The sequence below is a fragment of the Danaus plexippus genome, chromosome 2 (genome assembly GCF_018135715.1).
Source record: "Danaus plexippus chromosome 2, MEX_DaPlex, whole genome shotgun sequence".
NCBI classification, from domain to species: Eukaryota; Metazoa; Arthropoda; class Insecta; order Lepidoptera; family Nymphalidae; genus Danaus; species Danaus plexippus.
Window position 1 is genome coordinate 8,710,379 of NC_083537.1, and position 20,215 is coordinate 8,730,593.

The following is a 20,215-nucleotide window of genomic DNA, read 5'->3' on the forward strand; positions in this document are numbered from 1 at the left end:
TTTTGACTATAATTCTACAAAATTATATTTAAATTACAACCAGTGTATAAAATTATATTTATTACATAATTTTTCGTAACAAAATGTTGCTGATCTCGACTTAACCCACGTGGATCGAGGCAAAGCGTCAAAGTAAGAGATTAAGGGGCGTGGACGTCATGACCTATATAACAGTAATGGACCCAGCGGGGCGGGCGAGATAACTAGCTTTTGAATATTGGAGACGTGTTGGTTATTGCATGGAGGAAGGTTGGAAATGTGAAAATGGTCTTAGTATTGCTAGGAACACATTTTACAAACATTTTTACGAAACTATGAAATTATTTAACTGAAAATTATAAATTTTTCTTTTGTAAAACTAAGCTTTATTGATCTGAACGCATTTAGCATACGAAGCGTTTGGATTACCAGAAGAAATTATATGAAAAATATATTATTGGTTTGTAACACAAAAGTATAGGCTCATCGATTAATTCGTTCATATATTTCCATTATCGTTCCGATAATACAATATCGCTTCCAACAAAGGTGTGTAAAACAGACACATGTTATTTATCTCAGCTTCAAACGGAACCAATAATTCGGTGTCTGTATTGGAATCCGCAAGCATTGATCTTATCAATTCCTAAAATAGCTTGCAGACGCGCTAAGACGCAGACTGTGTTGCAGAACGAAACACATCGGAGATATAAATACAGTATAATGAAACATATACAACGAGTAACAGAAACAATGACGCCCTTGAATTCATGAAGTACCCATTCTCACGATGGAAATAAAAAAAAAATCGCTATCAGAGTATAAAAAGTTATACAAAGCGAGGGCTTTGTCGTAATTTTTTTGTTTCGGTTAAACGCAAATCTTTTATGACAGAGTTTAATTGTGCACATTTTAAAAATCTAATTATATTTAAATCATATTAACAATTATTTTATTTACGAAAAATATATTTTTGCTTCTAAGAGTGCTGCTTAGAAGAAAATAAATATAAAAAACAATACTTTTATAGGCTCAGGTATTTAGTATTTTTGACATTAATTTTATAGTGGTAACAGAGAATTTCCATAAACTAATAGCAACTCTAAAGTTTTTATATGTGGACTGTGCACATAATTTAACACGTAAAGTAGCCGATGGCTTTAATTTCTATATAATAAGTTTAAAACACACATGTGCATGTTATCTGTATATTATGTAATAACTGTATTGGCTCAAACAGTTTTCGAATCATGTAATTTTTTATTTTATTATTCAAAAAAAGTAATTATAACAGCATATGTAATTATCCCATGAATTAATACTATTTGTGAACATGTGCATTATAAATAAACCCAATGCTTCTATTTTAAATGTACAAACTATACTCTGATAAATAAAACAAAAATGGCAGGAATCAATGAGAAACTCATTCTATATAAATAAATAAACACTCAGTTAACAAAAACCAACTCAAATTATTAAACAGTATTTTAAAAAAGATAACAAAAGAAATGAGAAAATTAAGATCGCTTATCTAGTCCGAGTTCGTATAAAAAAACAAAAATATTAACTTATCAGACTCGTTTTGATCTCTCACAAACAAAATGATATGAAAAACCATTGTACGAAGCGGTGAAGGACAAGAATGAAGCTGTTTTACGTGACACGAGTGTTCAAGTTAGCTGTATTGATGTACAAAAAGTACAGGAAGAACGCGGTCGCGGTAGACTGACCGTGTAGCAACTTGCTAAGGGACGTTTTGCTACTATCTTTCTGAATAAACCTTCGACCTTTAGTAATATGAGAGATTGTGCTTCAATCACTCTTATGAAGGCTATAAAAACGGTACTGAAGCTGTAAGTAATTGACAGTTTTAATACTTAGCTAGCAAGAGAAAAGAAACATAAATATAAATTACAAAGATGGAAGTGTCTGAGCAAACAACTTATCTGGACGTGAATAGAAATAAAATTTTCAATACATTCAGTGGCAACTTAAATATGTATGGTACAAGAATAATTTCTCACGATCCTCCAACGATAACACGCGCACCAGCTGATGCTTTGCGATTACTATCAAAGTTTTATATGAAATATGACGCTATTAACTGTATTGAATAATAACAAAATAGATAAAAAAATAACATATAATTGAACGGAAATAAATGATTGCTAAACAGTAGAGAATAGTGTTTGTATATACAGGGATTCTGGCGGAGAGCCAAACTAAAACATGGGGGCCCCAGTTTATATTGAGCGGCAAATTCAAAACAAAGTGACATTTTTTTCGGTGTAAAACGCCAGCAGATAATAGACCGTATACTACTGACGCGAACCCAAAACAACGAACCGCCTCCGAGCGTCAGATAACTTCAGTGTCACGGCCGTCATGACACTGCGATCCCAAATTGTAATCTAATGACATTGACACGCGACTGAAACAAAACAGCTCAAGTTGGATGTTTCTATGTTCCAACTTGCACAGACCAAGCGGCGCCGGACGATAATTTTAAACATACGCTGTACCACCGAAGCCGGTTAGTGACGTTCTTTTAAAGAAATTGAATTTATATAACCCAGAATATATAGGAGAGTTTATACATCGCAATCGATTAAAGCGTTCTTACTTTTTATGCTTTAGATCATAAATTATTTAGTTAAGAGGAACTGAAAAGGAAATGGTCACTTTTTAACCATCCGGTCGGTGGCTGAATTGACGCAGTTTATTACCACATCTCCGCAACAAACAGTTTATCTTGAGGCCCAGGTGTCCCAATTACAGTATTATTCCATTAAAGTGTAAGAAACGTCACAGCCAGCGATGTTTATATTGAGATCTTATATAAACATGTGTTATATTTAATAAATTCCTGATTGCTCTCAAACAGAATGAGGCGTCGAATGCGGGATTAACAAATCGGTTGACGTTTTGCAAATCAGTGGTATGCCGATGTGGGGGGCTATTAATCGTGATCACGTCAATGCTTCAACATTTGATGGAATAGCATTACCGACCGTGTCTCGTCCTACAAGAGTTTAATTTAGATTCCTATATGATAGGTCGGGAATCAGCTTCAATGTTAAAGCATTCTGTGTTCTATTCCCGTGGTATATGGTTTAGAATGTTGGATGTCGGTTATGGCGCAGGACCGGGCAGAAACTCGTATGGCAATTTGCCTATTGCCGACTTCAATTATCTCCCTCCGCACTTATTACTGAATTAAGGCGATAGCGACTGTAAATTTTGTGACGCCTCTGCAATTCTTCTAAATTGGCAGAATGGGCTATATAACCGGCTCATACCGATAGGACTTGTGTAGGTACATTTTTTAAACAAAAACTATTCGATACTCCGACGTCCACGGAAATTGATATCCGAACCAATAATCATTTTATTATTTTAAACAAACAGTTCGATCAATACGAAACCAATAAAATTAATTAACAGGAGGGACGTTTGGAACGACAGCAATTTACAAACCGACAGCACTACACATATCAAATTAAAAACGCTGTTGGTGACGTCCGCTTGAGGAACATTTTAATAGCCGAAGATTATTGAGTGTTTAAAGCATAACGTTGACGTATTTCATTTGGTCAATTATAATGAAGACGTTTTGATGATCATTATCGAATGTCGTTTCTTTACGTCTTTTCAAGTCATAATCACGTTTTATCTGATGGTTCGTCTGCGTTCACGTGACGTGTTTATCGTTTTACGTGTCTGCTGGAAAGTAATGTTGACAACTCACCAGGCATGAAGTGCAGTAGTGCAGCAGTGATGGGATAGAGGCTGGGGCTGTATGTGATGTCCGGGCAGGCGTATCCCAGGACAGAGACCACCCTGTCCGCGACCGCGCGACCCTTGCGAGTCAGATGGTAACCCAGACAGTGGGTCGCCTCCACGAACGGTGGCAGCATGATCGGTTTGTCCGGCAGCTCCACTGTCCCGAATACCTGCATCATTTATTACAGAACATAAATATCAATCTTACGAATAAAATTTTATTATTATTGCGCAACAGCCTGTCTCGTTACGCAGTTGTAACATTTCATTGCTGTTATAATTGATCAGGAAACAAACATTAATAAACTGTTTTGTCAAAATGCCAGCCAACATATTATATTAGTATAGGTATTAAATTTAAAAAAATATATATAGAGCACGACAAGTGGGCACTTAAAAAGGCATTATATAAAAACGGGATTTCAGTAAACGAGTGAGGCTTGCTTATATTAACAATAAAAAAACATTTCACAAATCCCGTTTTACGACAAGAAACAAAAGATTATTATTTCTTTATCGGAGTTAACTGAAAGTTACCGCGATATCAAACTAAGTTTTCGCGATTATATATTCTAAAGACGGTAGGGACATGTTTTACGTAATTATCGCGGACAATCATGACAAAAACATTACATGCATGAAATATTTATAGATGATTGTATTGTATATATACTTCAAAGAAGCAATTCAGCAATGCTATTCTTTGTGAAAAGACGCCCTTAAACGAACTTATTATTCAACTGAAAATAGTTATGATATTGGTATTTTTAAAAGCACCTAGGCGTACGTAGAGGAAGATAATTTAAAGAAAATTACATAGCTTTAGATTGAAAATATTTACCTACAAAAATATATATTTTTTAATTATTTTGTAATAGGTATATTTTTATATATAGTACAGCAACAAATCAAATTTTCACGCATTGACAATTTACGTACCAAGCTGTGTTTATATATATTTTTTACTATAAATATAAGGCTTTGAAATTATAAAACTTATTTATATTTATTTTAATAATTTAATATATCCGTACAGATTTCTATAACACTCTTCTCTGCGAAAACTTATAAAAAACACTATATATGTAATATCGAAATTTAACAAACATACAAGATCGAAATGTTTATACATATATAATCTAATACAGAACGCTAGTAAATCTTTCTAACTAGTTATAACATACATTTACATTTTCGTTTATTATCGATAACACGCAAATGAGTAAGTAACTACAAACCCACCAGTCGTTCTGACCGCGACATATTCGCCACAGTGTTCGTGATTATCCACTTTACCGACAAGGTCGGCTACTGGCTACTGTACTGGCTCTACAAATTATATATTTAGTCTAGATACAGCAACAGCACGCTATGATTGTCTGTATTTACTCGACGGCGAAACTGTCAGACCTTAGCTACTTATTAATAATACCGCTCATGGGTCATAAGAGTAACATTTGTTCAATGTTAAAGTAAATTAGAGCAAGTTAGAATCCAATGTAAACTATTCTGAAAGCTAAAAGTTGTTATACTTATTCTCATATCCTCAGCAGGACACCGGTCACTAAGCATTGTTGTATAAAATAGCTTATGTCTTAGTCTACTAATGTACCAAACTCCGTTATCAGCACAAACCAAGATATCTGAAAGTAAAATATTTTCCTAGCAACCGTCTTTCTGATGACCATTATCGCTGTTCAAACATCTTGGATCAATATTTTCAGGAAAACAGATAAGAAGAAACTTTTTGTTGGGTTTGAAAAAAAAAATTAACAAAGCATAAACCTTAGAAATATTGACGTAACACAAAAAATAAGCGATCAAGTCATTCATGAGAATCGTAACAAAACATCTGCGATGATGAGAGTGTTACTAATTGAATGCTAAAGAGGATACAGGTCCAAGTCTAGACAAGCTATTTGCATGCACAGGATGTAAATCTGTCAATCTGACTATCAGACGGATATTATTGAAATATATACGGGAACAAATCAGAACATCCTTTTCATATCAATTTAGGTAATGTAATGTGGCCGATGAGACGGCTGGATGTATACTGAAATATTAACGAACGTTTTCATATTATTTTATTTATTCATACAATTTTAACTAATATTATAGTTAAGTTTTAGATTGTGATATGTATAAACGATTTCGACACTTATTTATAGCCCCGTATCGAAGTTGTAAAGTATAAGATACGGACGATGGATTGCTCGCTGACTTGACTCATCGCAGCTTGTACGTTTTTTAATTAGGTAACAAATCTTCACCGTGATATCGACCTACAACTACAACAGGTTCGATGTACGTTAATCTAGTCTTGATAAAAAAAGCATTAAAAAACCACGTTAGAAAATTAAAACGGCCACGTGTCACGTGAATTTATGGAGCAACGACCTCGTTATTGGTAAATGATAAAATAGCGTAAATGTGACAAACAGATCTGTCTTTGATGTGAATCACTTGGCAACAGCTGGAACCGAGTATATAAAAATTTTAAAATAGTATTTTTTTCAATAATAATTATCTGTAAAGTATCAGATATATTTTATAACAAAAAAAAACATTAAAAATATTATATTTAACTAAAAAAACCAATCGCTTATACCTACTGTCATTTGGCAACAATTGATCCCGTACTAACGCAATGATTCTCATTGACGTAAATTACTGTATTTACTGCGCATTGTAGCATTAATAAATGTATTATAATATCAAAAAAAATATAACAAGAATAGAAAAATTAATAGAACATATCATGAGCTATTATTACAGTGGCGTAAATAAGTGTATCTCATTGGTCCTGACGTGTAGCCCGAGTGCCGCTCCTAACACCGGCTTTTACGCTCAAGGCCGTAGAACGAGATAACTTAATAATCAGGGCTGTTACTTTTATTTACATTTCCCGACTCAACGGATATAATTATGCTTAAAGAGTTCCGCGAAAATATTTAAACTTTTATGTCGCTTTGAACATCGCTTTTTTTGGTTAGTTAAAATCTTCGCTTCGAAATTCGTGTTTACGAATTGCCCAAACCAGTTTCGGGGACTAATTGACACCATTGACCTTGAAATGAATGCTGCATGGAAGTGACATTATCGGTATTGTACTGCTGAATAAAAGTTTAAAATGATCGTATACAACAAAATAACACCAGGTGTATGAAAAGAAAAAATATATGATCTATTTTATGTCCACATGAATCTGGTCATTAAGAGATAATCAAACTAAAATATTATAATGTTTAAGTTATTACAACTATTGAAATAAAAATAATACTTTGGATTATATATTAATGAATAGACTGAATAACAAAAAAAAAAAAAACAAACAGACAGCTCTTTGAGCTTTATATTGATACGTGGATCGAAAACAAAACAGTGTTAAAAAATTGGAGATGTATTGAATTCTTGGCAGTTGTTACAACTGTTCTTAACATCGATGTGAGTATAAAACGCTGCCCACTTTATATGTTTGTCAAATGAACGTTTTAAAATAAAATATATTGTATTGAAAAACTTTATATTGGATAAAATCAAAAATTCAAAACTACATATATTGTTTGTTCCTCAAGATCGTATCTTGTATGTTAAGGTCACCTGTTACTGAATAATATGCATTCATGGAGAGCACAAAACACTTGTTGGCAGGTGGGATATATAAATGTTACATACCGCACTAGACGAATACCTCGTCGACAAACGAATCAATATATTTTATATACGAAGTACATATAGAGGTACATATGATATAATATATTAAACGATTTCATCTATTTAAAATCTGCAAATGCATTCAACCTTGATAACGGATAAGAATGACCACTCGATGCAGCTTGGGATTGAGTGGCTCTCGACGGAGCGCAGCTGATAATGTCTTTGTTCTGAATACACGAGCATAACACACTGTATTAATTAATAATAGTATAATAGAAGTATTGTCTTAATATAAATTTATCGTCTTGATATACCAAACGAATATCACTGTAATGAAATCTTAAATTTTATTTCTATCAAAACAAAACATTTCATTTATTTTATTAATTTCATATCTTAAATATCTCTTTTTTTTTCTTTCTTGTTATTCTTATATAGGTAGCTCTCTGGCACAGTAATGAAGCAATTAAAGATCATAATAGGTCTATAATGAGGTGGGTGAATCGCTTAGGTTCTAATTAGTGTGACACAACCTCGTCGCGACCTCATGCAGACAATCAACCAGTAATTGAATCAACCCGACCGCCGCTAACATCAAAATTGATCGTCTCTGTTTACAGGTTTACAACTATTATACACTAGACTTTATAATAAGGAAGTCATTTAAAAGAATTCTTCGAGTGTTATGTCATATAGTATCTCTATGCATTTAAATTACAAAACTTCTAGACAGGTCGCAATAAGATCAGTTCATCAAAAATTCGAATGAGGTCAATGATATAAACGTTGTTGTATTCAAAGTAAATATCATCTATATATAAAGCTCTTTTTTTCGCTATGTACCAAATGTTGTTTAAATAAATACATTGCCAACGTTATTCTCTCGCGGATAAGATGGATGGTACTATTTCGGGAGGGCGAATCAACGAGGAGGATTCGTCGGAAATAACTAGTGATGTTGCTACCAAAAACATTCGAGCACAACACGGAGAGACGGGCGTTACCCACGATATAAACATACTTTAGCTAACAGGTTTAAAACATGCCCATTGATATGTTATAAAGTATCAACAATTAATATTATTTTTAAGCGTTCAACGAGAATGGCGTGTAATAAATTTATTTTCAATTCGTACATCATTACTTTATTATATATGTATGTTATATACATCGGCGAGTTATATTCGCATCACAGCGGAATACCACCGCTCTACACAACACCGTAAATCTTTCACGCTCTTAAGTCGATTATGGGAAAACAATAATAGATCTACCGACAATAGCCGAGATCCGTTTGAACTTCTTTATAGACATGCTCTGGATTGAATAATGGGAGGTGAAATATCTTCTTCAACCTTCACTTTATACATCACTTATTATTCTACGTTAACTTATTAACTCGTTTCGCGATACAACGCTATGTTTACAGAATCATATACAGATGTTTGCTATCTGACAATTCCGATTACATATATTTTTTTAACTCAAGTGCTATGTAGTAATCTATAGACTACCTTATTTATTTATTGCCTTCTGAGATTTCAATAACATATAATTTTCAACTATAGATATAAATACATGTTTAATGACGTTTTCCGTATCAGAGTAACATTTCTCTGTAAACACTAGCGACCCGTTAACCTGGCTTGTTTACAGCACACTGCTTGATTGATAGCTATCAGCTGCGGCGAGAGGTTATCACATGGGTGCATTATTATAATATACTTTTTAATATATTAAACATTATATAACAGTCACAATATATAATAAGGTTTAATTTACCGTTAAATAACTTAAGAGACAATCGCTAGATGGAAATCATTCTAATAAGATATGAAAGGTTAAATTTAAATCACGTCATGCTATATATATTTATATAGAATTATAAATACATGCACATTATGTTGGTATGTATATTGATATGTGTGCATATTATCGTATTGTGGTATCTGTGTTACGCAACGAGGATACAGCCGATGTACTAGTGTCATTACACACGGTATACATTTGAATAAATTGCCTCAGACGTCTGATCAATGACAGCTTCCTAACACAGCGTGTTCACTACGATTTTCATTAAAAAAAAATAGTTTTTCTTAAACTTTAAAGTCACGATGGACAGCTATTTCTATAAAAAAAAATGTTTTCAACAAACTGTTCGAATGTAATTCGTACGTAAAAAAATGCAGTAATGTTTCATCGACAAAAGACATGGTCACTGACGTCACGGTTCAACGACCGCCTAATGTTTGATAACTTTACACTACTGTGCACTCATATTTTAACGTGTAGTTAAAAAATCGATTGCTTCACTTCTATTACTGATATTATATCAATAAATTATAACGGAGACTTCTAAACAGATGCTGGTATAAGGTGATATTTTTTATATAAAAATTAATATATTTTAAACAAGACAAATATCTTAAATAACATTAAAAAATTTAGAAAGCGAATACGAAGCGGTTTTACTTTTATTTATTATGGTGAGATCTTTTTTTTATGGCTTTAATATAAAAACTAAATATTATTTTTAACGATGCCATCTACAGCTATAATTATCGTTTGCAATAATAACTCCATTCAGTTGTTTTTAATAAGGATTTTGTGAAATAAATTTGAAAGAAAAGGGAAAAAAAAAAACCTACCTGCAAAATACATACTATACTGACCTAATATAACTATAGCTCTGTATATATTTTATCAAATTCGGTACAAAAATAAACCCACATGGACAAAGTCGAGGGTAACATTAAGCGGAACGGTAAACATTTCAACACGTTACAACAAGCAAACAAACTTAGAACATACAAAAACATGCATGAGAAAGGAACAAATAAATGTCTTTGAAGTCAGTTTTACATAACATTTTCAAGGTACTACAGTCATGTGTCTCAGACGAAACACTACTTAAAACATCACTTGTAAATCAACGACAGTTCAATATAGTTTATATTGAGATGATAGTTTTTGTTATGACAAAAATATATATATATCCCAAAGTCTATGTGAAATGTATGACAAATAAATTGATATTGCGAAAAGTTTTTAATAGCAGTAATATACCTTTAACATCCCGAGCAGGATGGAGGCAATATTGGCAATATCGATAATATTTAGTTCAATGTTCTAGAAATTCTGTTTAATGTCCTTAGAAAATGATATCGATCAAAATCAAATGTGATTAATTACACAAGCGTACTTGTTATACGAATAACTAATAGCTTAATATAATTAAATAGACTATAAATTTACCTTGCGTATATTATTGTTGGGGTATTGAATAATAGAAGCATTTTTTACCATATTATCTTCAATCGACAATTAGAATTATTTTTTGTAAAAATTAAGTGCGTATTCATTTTATCGTATAATTTGAAAAAATTTCATTCCGACACATACATAGCATGGCGATGTCGTTTATGTTTAATAATAAAAAATACATATATATTATTTATAACAAGTGTTTTATACCATAGAAATATCACAACTGTATGAATATAATGAGGGAAAAAAAATGCTGGCAAATAATGAGAAAATCTAAAACATGAAGACGATATTAATTTACCACAACATGTGAAACAATTTGATAAATAAAACTAATATTTTTCGGATTACACTACGCGGATTTTATTACTATTAAAACTACATACTCCCGACGTTTCGGCTACTTATCAGCAACAATGTGCTCATCTCGTCTGCCCGTGATCACGGTTGCTGAAAAGTAACTGAAACGTCGGGAGATTGTAGAGCTTCTTAAATTTTAAAATACGCGTAGTATTATCCCAAAAATATTGGTTTTATTTAAATGAAAACTCGCGAAAGTCTTAACAAAAAAAGAAACAATTTGATGTCAACAACAGCATGCTGTTTTTTTCTTTAAACAATGATAATATCAAGCGTCTTGTAATGTATGTTACATCATTTATTTTAATAAAGCCATGTCCGAGTACAAAAGTATATTACGCCAATACTATTTGTATTATCTGATATATATATCACCTCTGTTTTAGTCATAGGTACGTTTCTTGTACATACATATTTCATACAAACAATAAAAAACAGTTTTATTGAAGTTGGGGGAAGAACCGAACAAATAGGTCAAAATGAATTGAGTGCTTTGAAAACTAAATAAAAAAAGTTGAAGTGGCTCATTACATGGCCTGCAACATGATAACAAAGTCGTTACAAAAACTATATTTATTTTGCTTTTATATTCAAAAAATAATTTTCTTCTTAATTTCAAAATAAAATTAAATATTATTAACCTTCCCATATTTATTTCAACATTGAAATATTTTCATAGTGCAAATTTTCACGGCCAAATGTAAATGACTTATTATTATTTTTTTTAGATTTATAATTATTTTAATTCAATAATTTTTATTTAATTTTTTTAAATAAATCTAATCCAAGGTTATAAGACAACTATCGGTAATAAACTTCAAACTATTTAGTAACGATAGCATAAAATTTAATTAAAAAAAATGTAAGGATAAAACATGTTTAAGAGACGAAAGTAAATTATAAAATGTCATATTTTGCTTTGATGAAATTTTGATTTATTTTTATCATAACGACAACAGCATCGCCGGACAATGGGTTTGCATCAACTGTCAAATCTGTCGCTTGAAGATTTGAATCTTTCAGCCTTTCTGTATTCCCCTTTGTGTGACTACACCAGAGAAACAGGACGATTCTTAAAATATATTTTGGGTAATTACATAAACGTTATTTTTTGAACCTGTCCTGGGTCTATAACATGCGTTACAATACATACAACAGTTAAGTATTTATATAATAAACGTTATAAGTCACAAAGTGAAGTTTATTCTCTAAATTAAAGTTATGTCCACAACTAATTTAACTACGAATTCATGGAAATACCTTAGTTGTATATATATATATACACAATATCATCATAATGATAAAACGGAACCAATTAATTCCATTGATTATTTTAACAAAGTTATATAAAGCATAATAATCGCTAGTTTTCACCTTAAGACGTAAAACGGTCACTTTTTTCTCATTCATAAGTCTTCGCCCACGTTCTCAACATAGGAATAATGGACGACTGGAAACTTTGATGATGCCGATATTAAAGTACTTATACCACGCAAACTCGTGAAGGTACAGTTAGCAGTGGGACCTTATACTTTTTATATATAGAAACATTATATTTATATAAAAAAAGCTGTTTCAAATTCGATTTAACACTGAATATAATTAACATTATCAAGTTAAAATTGTACGTTTTTTATAATAATAATTTATTACTTTTTAGATCAAAATATTTTGCGAATGTTGTTTACAAAATAGATCAATAGAAAAACATTCTCTAACATATTATTATACAATCTCTAATAGGTATTTACTTATGATTTTAATAACTCCTTTTTTGTTTGCATGTTCCAAAACAAGTGTCAAATTCAATTACCAATATTTACTTTAATTTAGGTAATAACAACTTTTGAGATTTTCAGTATCAAATAATATTAAGGAATTGTTATGTAGAATAAATTTTCGTAACACGAAATTATTTCGCATACGGGCACTTGTTTCGCGTCACGTGTATGGGGTAGTTCAAGGTCGCCACGGGAAGCCTCGCGGGGACAGGAAGTCGCCGTCTCCTTACACTTCCTGCCACCGATACTACTCACAGCCGGTTATTCAAAGTCAAGGTTACATGATCAGCTGATTCCATTTTTTTCTATCCATTGTATTCAATAAACACCACAATTTTTTTTATAGAATTCTTATATCCGTTTGTGTTTAAAAATATGTCTTATGTAGGATAAGTGTATAGAATTATACATGGATAACTAAATGGAATTTAATTTCGACGCGGTTTAAATAAAAGATGATTAACACGTGACCACAATGTAGGTGAGAAAATCAAAGTGAAGATATATTTTTGGTATTGGCTCGCGGCCACCGCTCGCGCGCAACGCTATGTTAGTCAATAAACCGCCCGTCATGAATTTTATATCACGGACATAGCCAGGCGGTAAACAGATATTAAAATAATAAATTAATTATCTATGCATTAAAATACCATAGTAAAAACAATTCCTTTCTAAAGATAACGTTGCATAAAAATATAGTATGAATGAATGATTGTTGAAGCGGAAAATTGGAACGTTACGATAACACTGCACCATGGCTTTGTTTACTATAATAGAAAATCATCTTGTAGCCTTTTAAACACATTCATATATTCATATATAAAACATACTTTAATATATATGAGATTATTAAGTGTTTTATTGTTGTAGGTCGTGATATCTTTAATTAGATGACGTCACGACTGATGACAAATAACATTTGTAACACATTATCGATTGGAAAATCAAATAAAATGTGTTAAGATAAAAGTATAAACGGGAGCAAAGAACTACATTTAACTTAAGGCAGTTGATAAAACTACCGCAATACTAGTCGTTGGATCATATATGACTAGACTATAGCGCGCCTATTCAGGTTCACCGAGATCGATTAACGATAACACGTAGACTCTGGTCCCTGTAAACTAATTACCAAATATTATGTCAGATAAACATGATTAACTACGTTATTGATCAATAAAACATAGCCGTTGAAAATATAAAAACGAAGAAAATATGAAAATAGTTCTCGTTGCTGAAATATAATTAATTATTTAAATATAAAGCCTACATTGAGTAACAAGTTTGTTTCATTATTCTAAAATTATTTATATATAAGCCCAACTCAATATGTATTGATGTACAGTAATAAAATTAAAGTTTCTCTGTATGTTCAAACTCAATTAAATAATTGTTTTATGAGAATAAATATACAGAATATATCATACTTTCATATCGATTAATATTTCAAAAATAATGACTTGTATCCCCATAGATATAACAAAACAGAGGCCGCGGCGTCCAAAACGTATCTAAGTATTTTTATCCTTACACTGATAATGTCTACTCCGTAATCAAACAATGTCGAAATTAAAAAACACATCATTATTTAGATTGTGCCTTGGAAAAACAAGCGCATCTGAGACATCGCTAGGTCAAGACACGAGAGTCGTTGGCACAGAACCAGGGTAGTCCGAGTGACAAGTGATATGAATTGAGAACGCCTTTCAAAACAATCAACATCAGGAATGCTATTGACATACTCTAATACGAATGGAATCCTATTTAATATTCGGATATCGGAGCAAGGTTGATCTGGGACCTGTTTAAGAAACACCATGTGAAATTCGTACACAAAGACTTTGAGCATCTTTAGATAAAACCAGTAACTACCCTCAGCTTTCCTAGCTACTTCCATTGTTATGGTTCGATATAAATTTTCCTTGTGTCTTATCAAACTAATCTTAAAGTAGGTATATTTAAAGTTTAATGAACATTTTCTTTTGATGACTAAGAAGTATTTATATGCGTACAAAACTAATAGGATAAATATTTCCAAACAGTCACAAGTCAAAAACTTCGATACATATTTGGTAAGGAAAGCCAAGAGTGATGTCATCTATGGAGGGAAAATATCAGATACAATATTCGAGTAATTTCCGAGAAAATCGGAAACTTGGCGAGCGGCTCCATCGCCTTGTTACCGCCACGTGGCCGGAGTAATGCTACTTGATTCATCTCTGAAGTGATTTGTCACGCAATGAAATCCTATTCTTTTGCATCACGAGGAAAACAAGAGAATGATAATTAAGCCTCTGCTAAGTCAGAAGAAAAAATTATATTCCTTTGAAATAAATTAAAAAAACTTTATGATTACAAAAACAACGTACAAGTTGCACAAAGCCTACACATTAAGGCACATACGTGTAGCGAGTCATGTGCGTAGAGCGCAGTCTTTGAAGGTGAACCGGCTCACTGAGTGTATTGACAATAATTTTTACCTTAACAATGTACCAGAATATATGGCTTTCTTTATATAAAACAATTCTATTGTTAAATATCGGAGTGAGAGAGTTAATTTCATAGCTTTCGGAATTGTTTATTATGGTGATTAATAAATTTGAAATATTGTAAATAGTACACACTCTTATTTTTACCGATTTGGCTTACTGTAATCTTGGATCTAAAAAAAACAACAAAGATATAAACGGGGCAGGTCGTGCCAATGTGTGATAAAAATTCGTCTGAATCACAACGACATTAACAACGTTAGTCAGATATCGGTATATGTTTAATTACAAAGCAACAACGGAAGGAAATGTTTTTGCTGCGCTGCACTTAGATCACCTGTTACTTATGACGAAGGTTAACTGGTCATTTGACGCCGTGCCAACGCAATCCGTGCGAATAACATCGGGAACATAACGTATTCCAAAATACAACCGAATCGATGTTTATTCGTCTTCCTTTTTTTTTTTTCTCGTATCAGCTACCAAACGGATGACAAATGACGTACAGATCGAATATATTTACATGGCGACCTTGACCGAGATATTAGTTGGTAATGATTTTTATTCCGAACAGATTGTTATAATAGACTAGAAATATATTGACTTGATCATTTATTAATTGGTGACATATTTAGACTGAAATAAACAATATAATGACGTACTAACAACGTGATAAGTGTCTAAATAAGTGTCCAGTAGATAAAATGATAATAAATAAACTAAGTAAATAATATGTTTCGTAAAACAACAGACATCTTATAATATCGTAAAGACAAAGGACAATAAGTGCCTTTTTAAACGCTAGTATTATATAAAAAAGATTACAATAATATATATATATATATATGACCACCCTTTAAATAGTAACGTTATTCCACCTAGCCGACCTTCACAATGGATCATAGCAACAAATGACTATTGCTACACTTTATAATGGTAGGCGTAAAGGATTTCCTAACATTTTAAAACAATAACAGCTCGGAATGGTAAATTTTCATCGACACCAACCTCTTAGCGGTGTGGCCATTGTTAAGGCTAATTGTAATGCCAGAGACGTGTTGAATGCGCGCGCGCACGTTGATATCGAACGCAAGGACTCGCCCGGCGCTCGCCTAAAGTTATCCCAACAAACATTTCGCTACGAAATGACTCACGGACAAACATACATTTTCTTTACATCAGTTAATATAAAGGCCATATTTCAATAGCGTAACGACATATTTGTTTTGCTGTTTCACACGCATCACACGTAAAAATATTTTACACATTAATTTTCCATTGCGAATTCGTTTAAAAATCAGAAAATTTTATGCTCTCCACGTCTGTGAATTTTAAATAGTTTCTGAACATATATTACAAATGTCTATGAAACCATGACATTATATTATTTTTAGTCTATAATTAACTAATTAATATAACTAGATAACATTTTTTATTTCCAAAAATGCTGGTACCTGGCAAAATTTTGTGTTAGGACGAACATTCATATTTAGAAAAATAATGTTCCTTTCGTCTTACGACAATATTTACAATGCATTAATGAACATGTTTACTGAATTCAGACTTAAGTCTTGTTTTGAAATCAAAATAGTCAAGAATTTTTGTACTATTTAATTGAATAATATTAAAATTCGTGTTTATTGTTAATTAAAAAAAGTAGTCAGAGTTTTAAGAAAAAGAAAAAGAAGTGGATCAAAATGAATTGTTTGTTACACTTTATATTCGAGAAAGATTACTTATCTTAACCTGAATGAAAATTCGAATAGACGACCTTGGCGGGAACGAACGTCACTTTCTTATCAGAGGGCAAGATATGACACAAATATTTGGGCGGCGTTAAACAAAGCAAATTAGCGCGACCTTAGACGCTGTATACACGGTTTGGCGCGATAAGAAAGATCTACTAAATAGTAAAAAAAGGTTTTTATTTCTAACGAAGCGAAAGTTAATAACCTTGCGGTGACAAATGTGGTTTGAGATCACTGACCTGTGTAACCATGTCCCAATAGAAACCATCGAGCATAGATTTTCCATGTTGGTGCTGACGGCAGAGTGCCGGCCAGAGAGACGCTCGTATGGGGCTGTTGATAGGCCAGGAGTTCTCTCTGATGAGCAGTTTGAGATCCCGTTTGCGGCCCTGCTGGAGGAGCGGCTGGAGTTCCTCGAAGGTCTTCAGAGGCGCTTTCTTGCCTGCGAATAAGGGTGAGGGTAAGCACTGCGTCCATATGGGGATCTGTTCGTTCTGTGCGAGTGATTCGGCGCTCTGAGCGCGGAACGCGGCCGGTTCTATGTACATCGCAAAGGTGGCGCGGGGCACATGCTTTCGATGCGCGCGCGCCTGCGGCACTGCCGACTGCCGACGTGCCGAGGTGCCGGCCGCAGCCACCGCCAGCCTCCGAAATATAAGATAGCGCGCCGGCACTCTTACTAGAGTTTATCTAACACTGTCACCGTCCATGTGCTATTATTACAACAATATTGAACTTAGATTGGAGTAAAAATAATTTATATAATAAGTAAGTTATTATTTATATCCTTTTAAACAAACGGTCGTTCTATATATAAATTCCGATATTATTTCGAGTAAATCGTAGATCGAATGCGCTGTATATAAATTATAATTTATTATAGCTCTATACAAATAATTCGCAAAGTAGGCAACAGATTTCAAAGGCATCCAAACTAATTTTGGATAAAAGCCAAAGTGTTCTCGGTCAGTCGTATATTTACGTACATACACAAATGGCACATAACAATAGTTATGCATTTCTGCGATAATATTATTATAAGTTATAGAACTAAATCTCAAATACCGTGAATGCTTATTATAGATATTTTAAAAATGACTATTTTAATATATATTTTTTTACTATTACGTTTGATTTTACTTTGAACAATAAACATCATGACATTATAATTTAAACATTAAGTACATAATATTTCAAGGTTAAACACATACAAATACATTAATCATTCAAGTTAAATTTCTACTCTCACCGAACCGAAAGCGGTCGACTGTTGGGAACAGATAACTGGAGGTTATCAGTGCAGTGGCGATACTTATAAAAATCGTCGGTCGATTCAATGCATTTATCACAGAACGTTTACTAAACAAACAATATACATAACGTGCATATGATTATTACGCAGTATTTTCAAAGTGATTAATTGTGCACTCAGAATGTTGTCCACGTTTTATTTTTATTATCATTATGTTATAAATCAAAGGTATGAAGTTTTCATAAATTCATATAGCGAATATTATAAGATTTACGGTTTATTGTATTAGTTGAATAAATTGGCTTCATAGAATATTTTTCATTATTTAGTAGTCGGATATATGCGCTTTATAGGATAGTGCTGAATTATTACCTAAAGTTTTAAAGTCTTAAAGTCGCACACTATGTAATGGCCGGTAGGTTGGTGTCTCAGCGTATAGCAAATAAAGCATACTGACAAAGGTGTCAATCAAAAATAAATAGAAACCCTTGTAGCGTCTCCGCCACCACCTGCACTTTGATGGGGTTAAATGGCAACCAGTTGATAAAGAGGTTATCTCAAACCCTTATACATTCAGTTATGTATTACTTGTTTTGGCCGGCATGTTATTTATATTCATAAACTTTGTCACAACACTTAGAATAATTACGTTTGCGGTTTCAACAATAAAATCTAGACGTATGAACTTTATTTTAAGAGTATTGTGTTTTATTATAATTATAAATTTTATAACTCTCTTACTATCCGTTTATTTTACATTCGTATATATATATTTGATAATATTTTCCTTTCAATCTTTTATATTCGTCCAAACTGAAATTATGATTACTATTTAAAAAAAACTGTTTATATAAGACAAGAAAAATTAAATTAAAATAATCTACTACATTAAAATCAAAACAGTTAACGTGTGATTTGCTGTACCTACTAAAATTAAATCTTCTACGGTAAATATTTTCTCAGTCACAGACAGTATTGCGATATCGTTTCGTCATACAACGATAAAAACTACTCGACATTATCTAACAGAATAATCATTTACAATGCTTCGACTTGTAAGAGTATTGTTACCTGGGTGTTATAACCGAAATTATAATAAAAGTATCGTGCTCAGTGTTTGATTGTAAGGAATTCAGGAGAGAACTCGCATATCATGTAAGTAGCGTTCACGATTAATGTATGATAATGTATGATATTCATATGAAATATATTATTTTTAATGATACGTCGTTCAATAAACAGATATTAGCACTTATTTCTATGTATATCTCATTGAAATCAGATATCAATACACATTTTTGACAAATGGTCCTTTCGTATGTAGATTTATATAAATGTTTATTATCTTGTTTGTTATTTCAATATATATATTCAATATATAACTATATACGTTGCTTCGAGTGTGTGATGCCAAAACATAAGAGTAAACAACGATTACTTTTTTTTCTATTTCTATTTTAAAAAGACGAAAGTTTAGTGATATTTGCAAGGACTTAATATATTTCCATGGGATTTTCCATTTCCATGAAATTTAGACCACATTTTACTGAGAAAAATTTGGGTTTCGTAATGGAAACCTTTTTTTAATAGTACCTTTAAACGTAATGAAAAGAAAAGAATTAAAAGTTTTAAGATATGTGTAGGCGAGGCGCCACCCCTAGTAGTTACAGAAATTATACTTTTTTACGGAACCCAGCATGTGTTTATATCTTTTTTCTTTATAGTTAATAAACATTAATTGCAGGCAGTAATGTGCGGTGCCATTATTATAATTACTTGCTAATTATTGGTTAGAAGAAAGAATGAGACAGTAAAATGTCATTTTATATATGAAAGTTAAAAAGTGTAATTATATATTAATATCCGAGGATTCGGTATATTACAGTAAATAAA

The 20,215-nt window shown here is 32.2% G+C and overlaps 1 protein-coding gene across 5 annotated transcripts in view; it reads right to left on the minus strand.

Annotated features, from left to right (window-relative positions):
• Nucleotides 1-20,215, minus strand: part of LOC116779790 (GTPase-activating protein skywalker) — a 47,114-nt gene that overhangs the window by 20,452 nt on the left and 6,447 nt on the right. For all 5 annotated transcript variants that reach the window (XM_061523291.1, XM_032674231.2, XM_032674236.2 and 2 more), the window contains exons 3-4: nucleotides 17,310-17,512; nucleotides 3,731-3,935 (exon numbers count right to left, since the gene is read on the minus strand). In XM_061523291.1, the coding sequence (XP_061379275.1) occupies nucleotides 3,731-3,935; nucleotides 17,310-17,512 (408 nt within the window). The remainder of the gene's footprint in view (nucleotides 1-3,730; nucleotides 3,936-17,309; nucleotides 17,513-20,215) is intronic.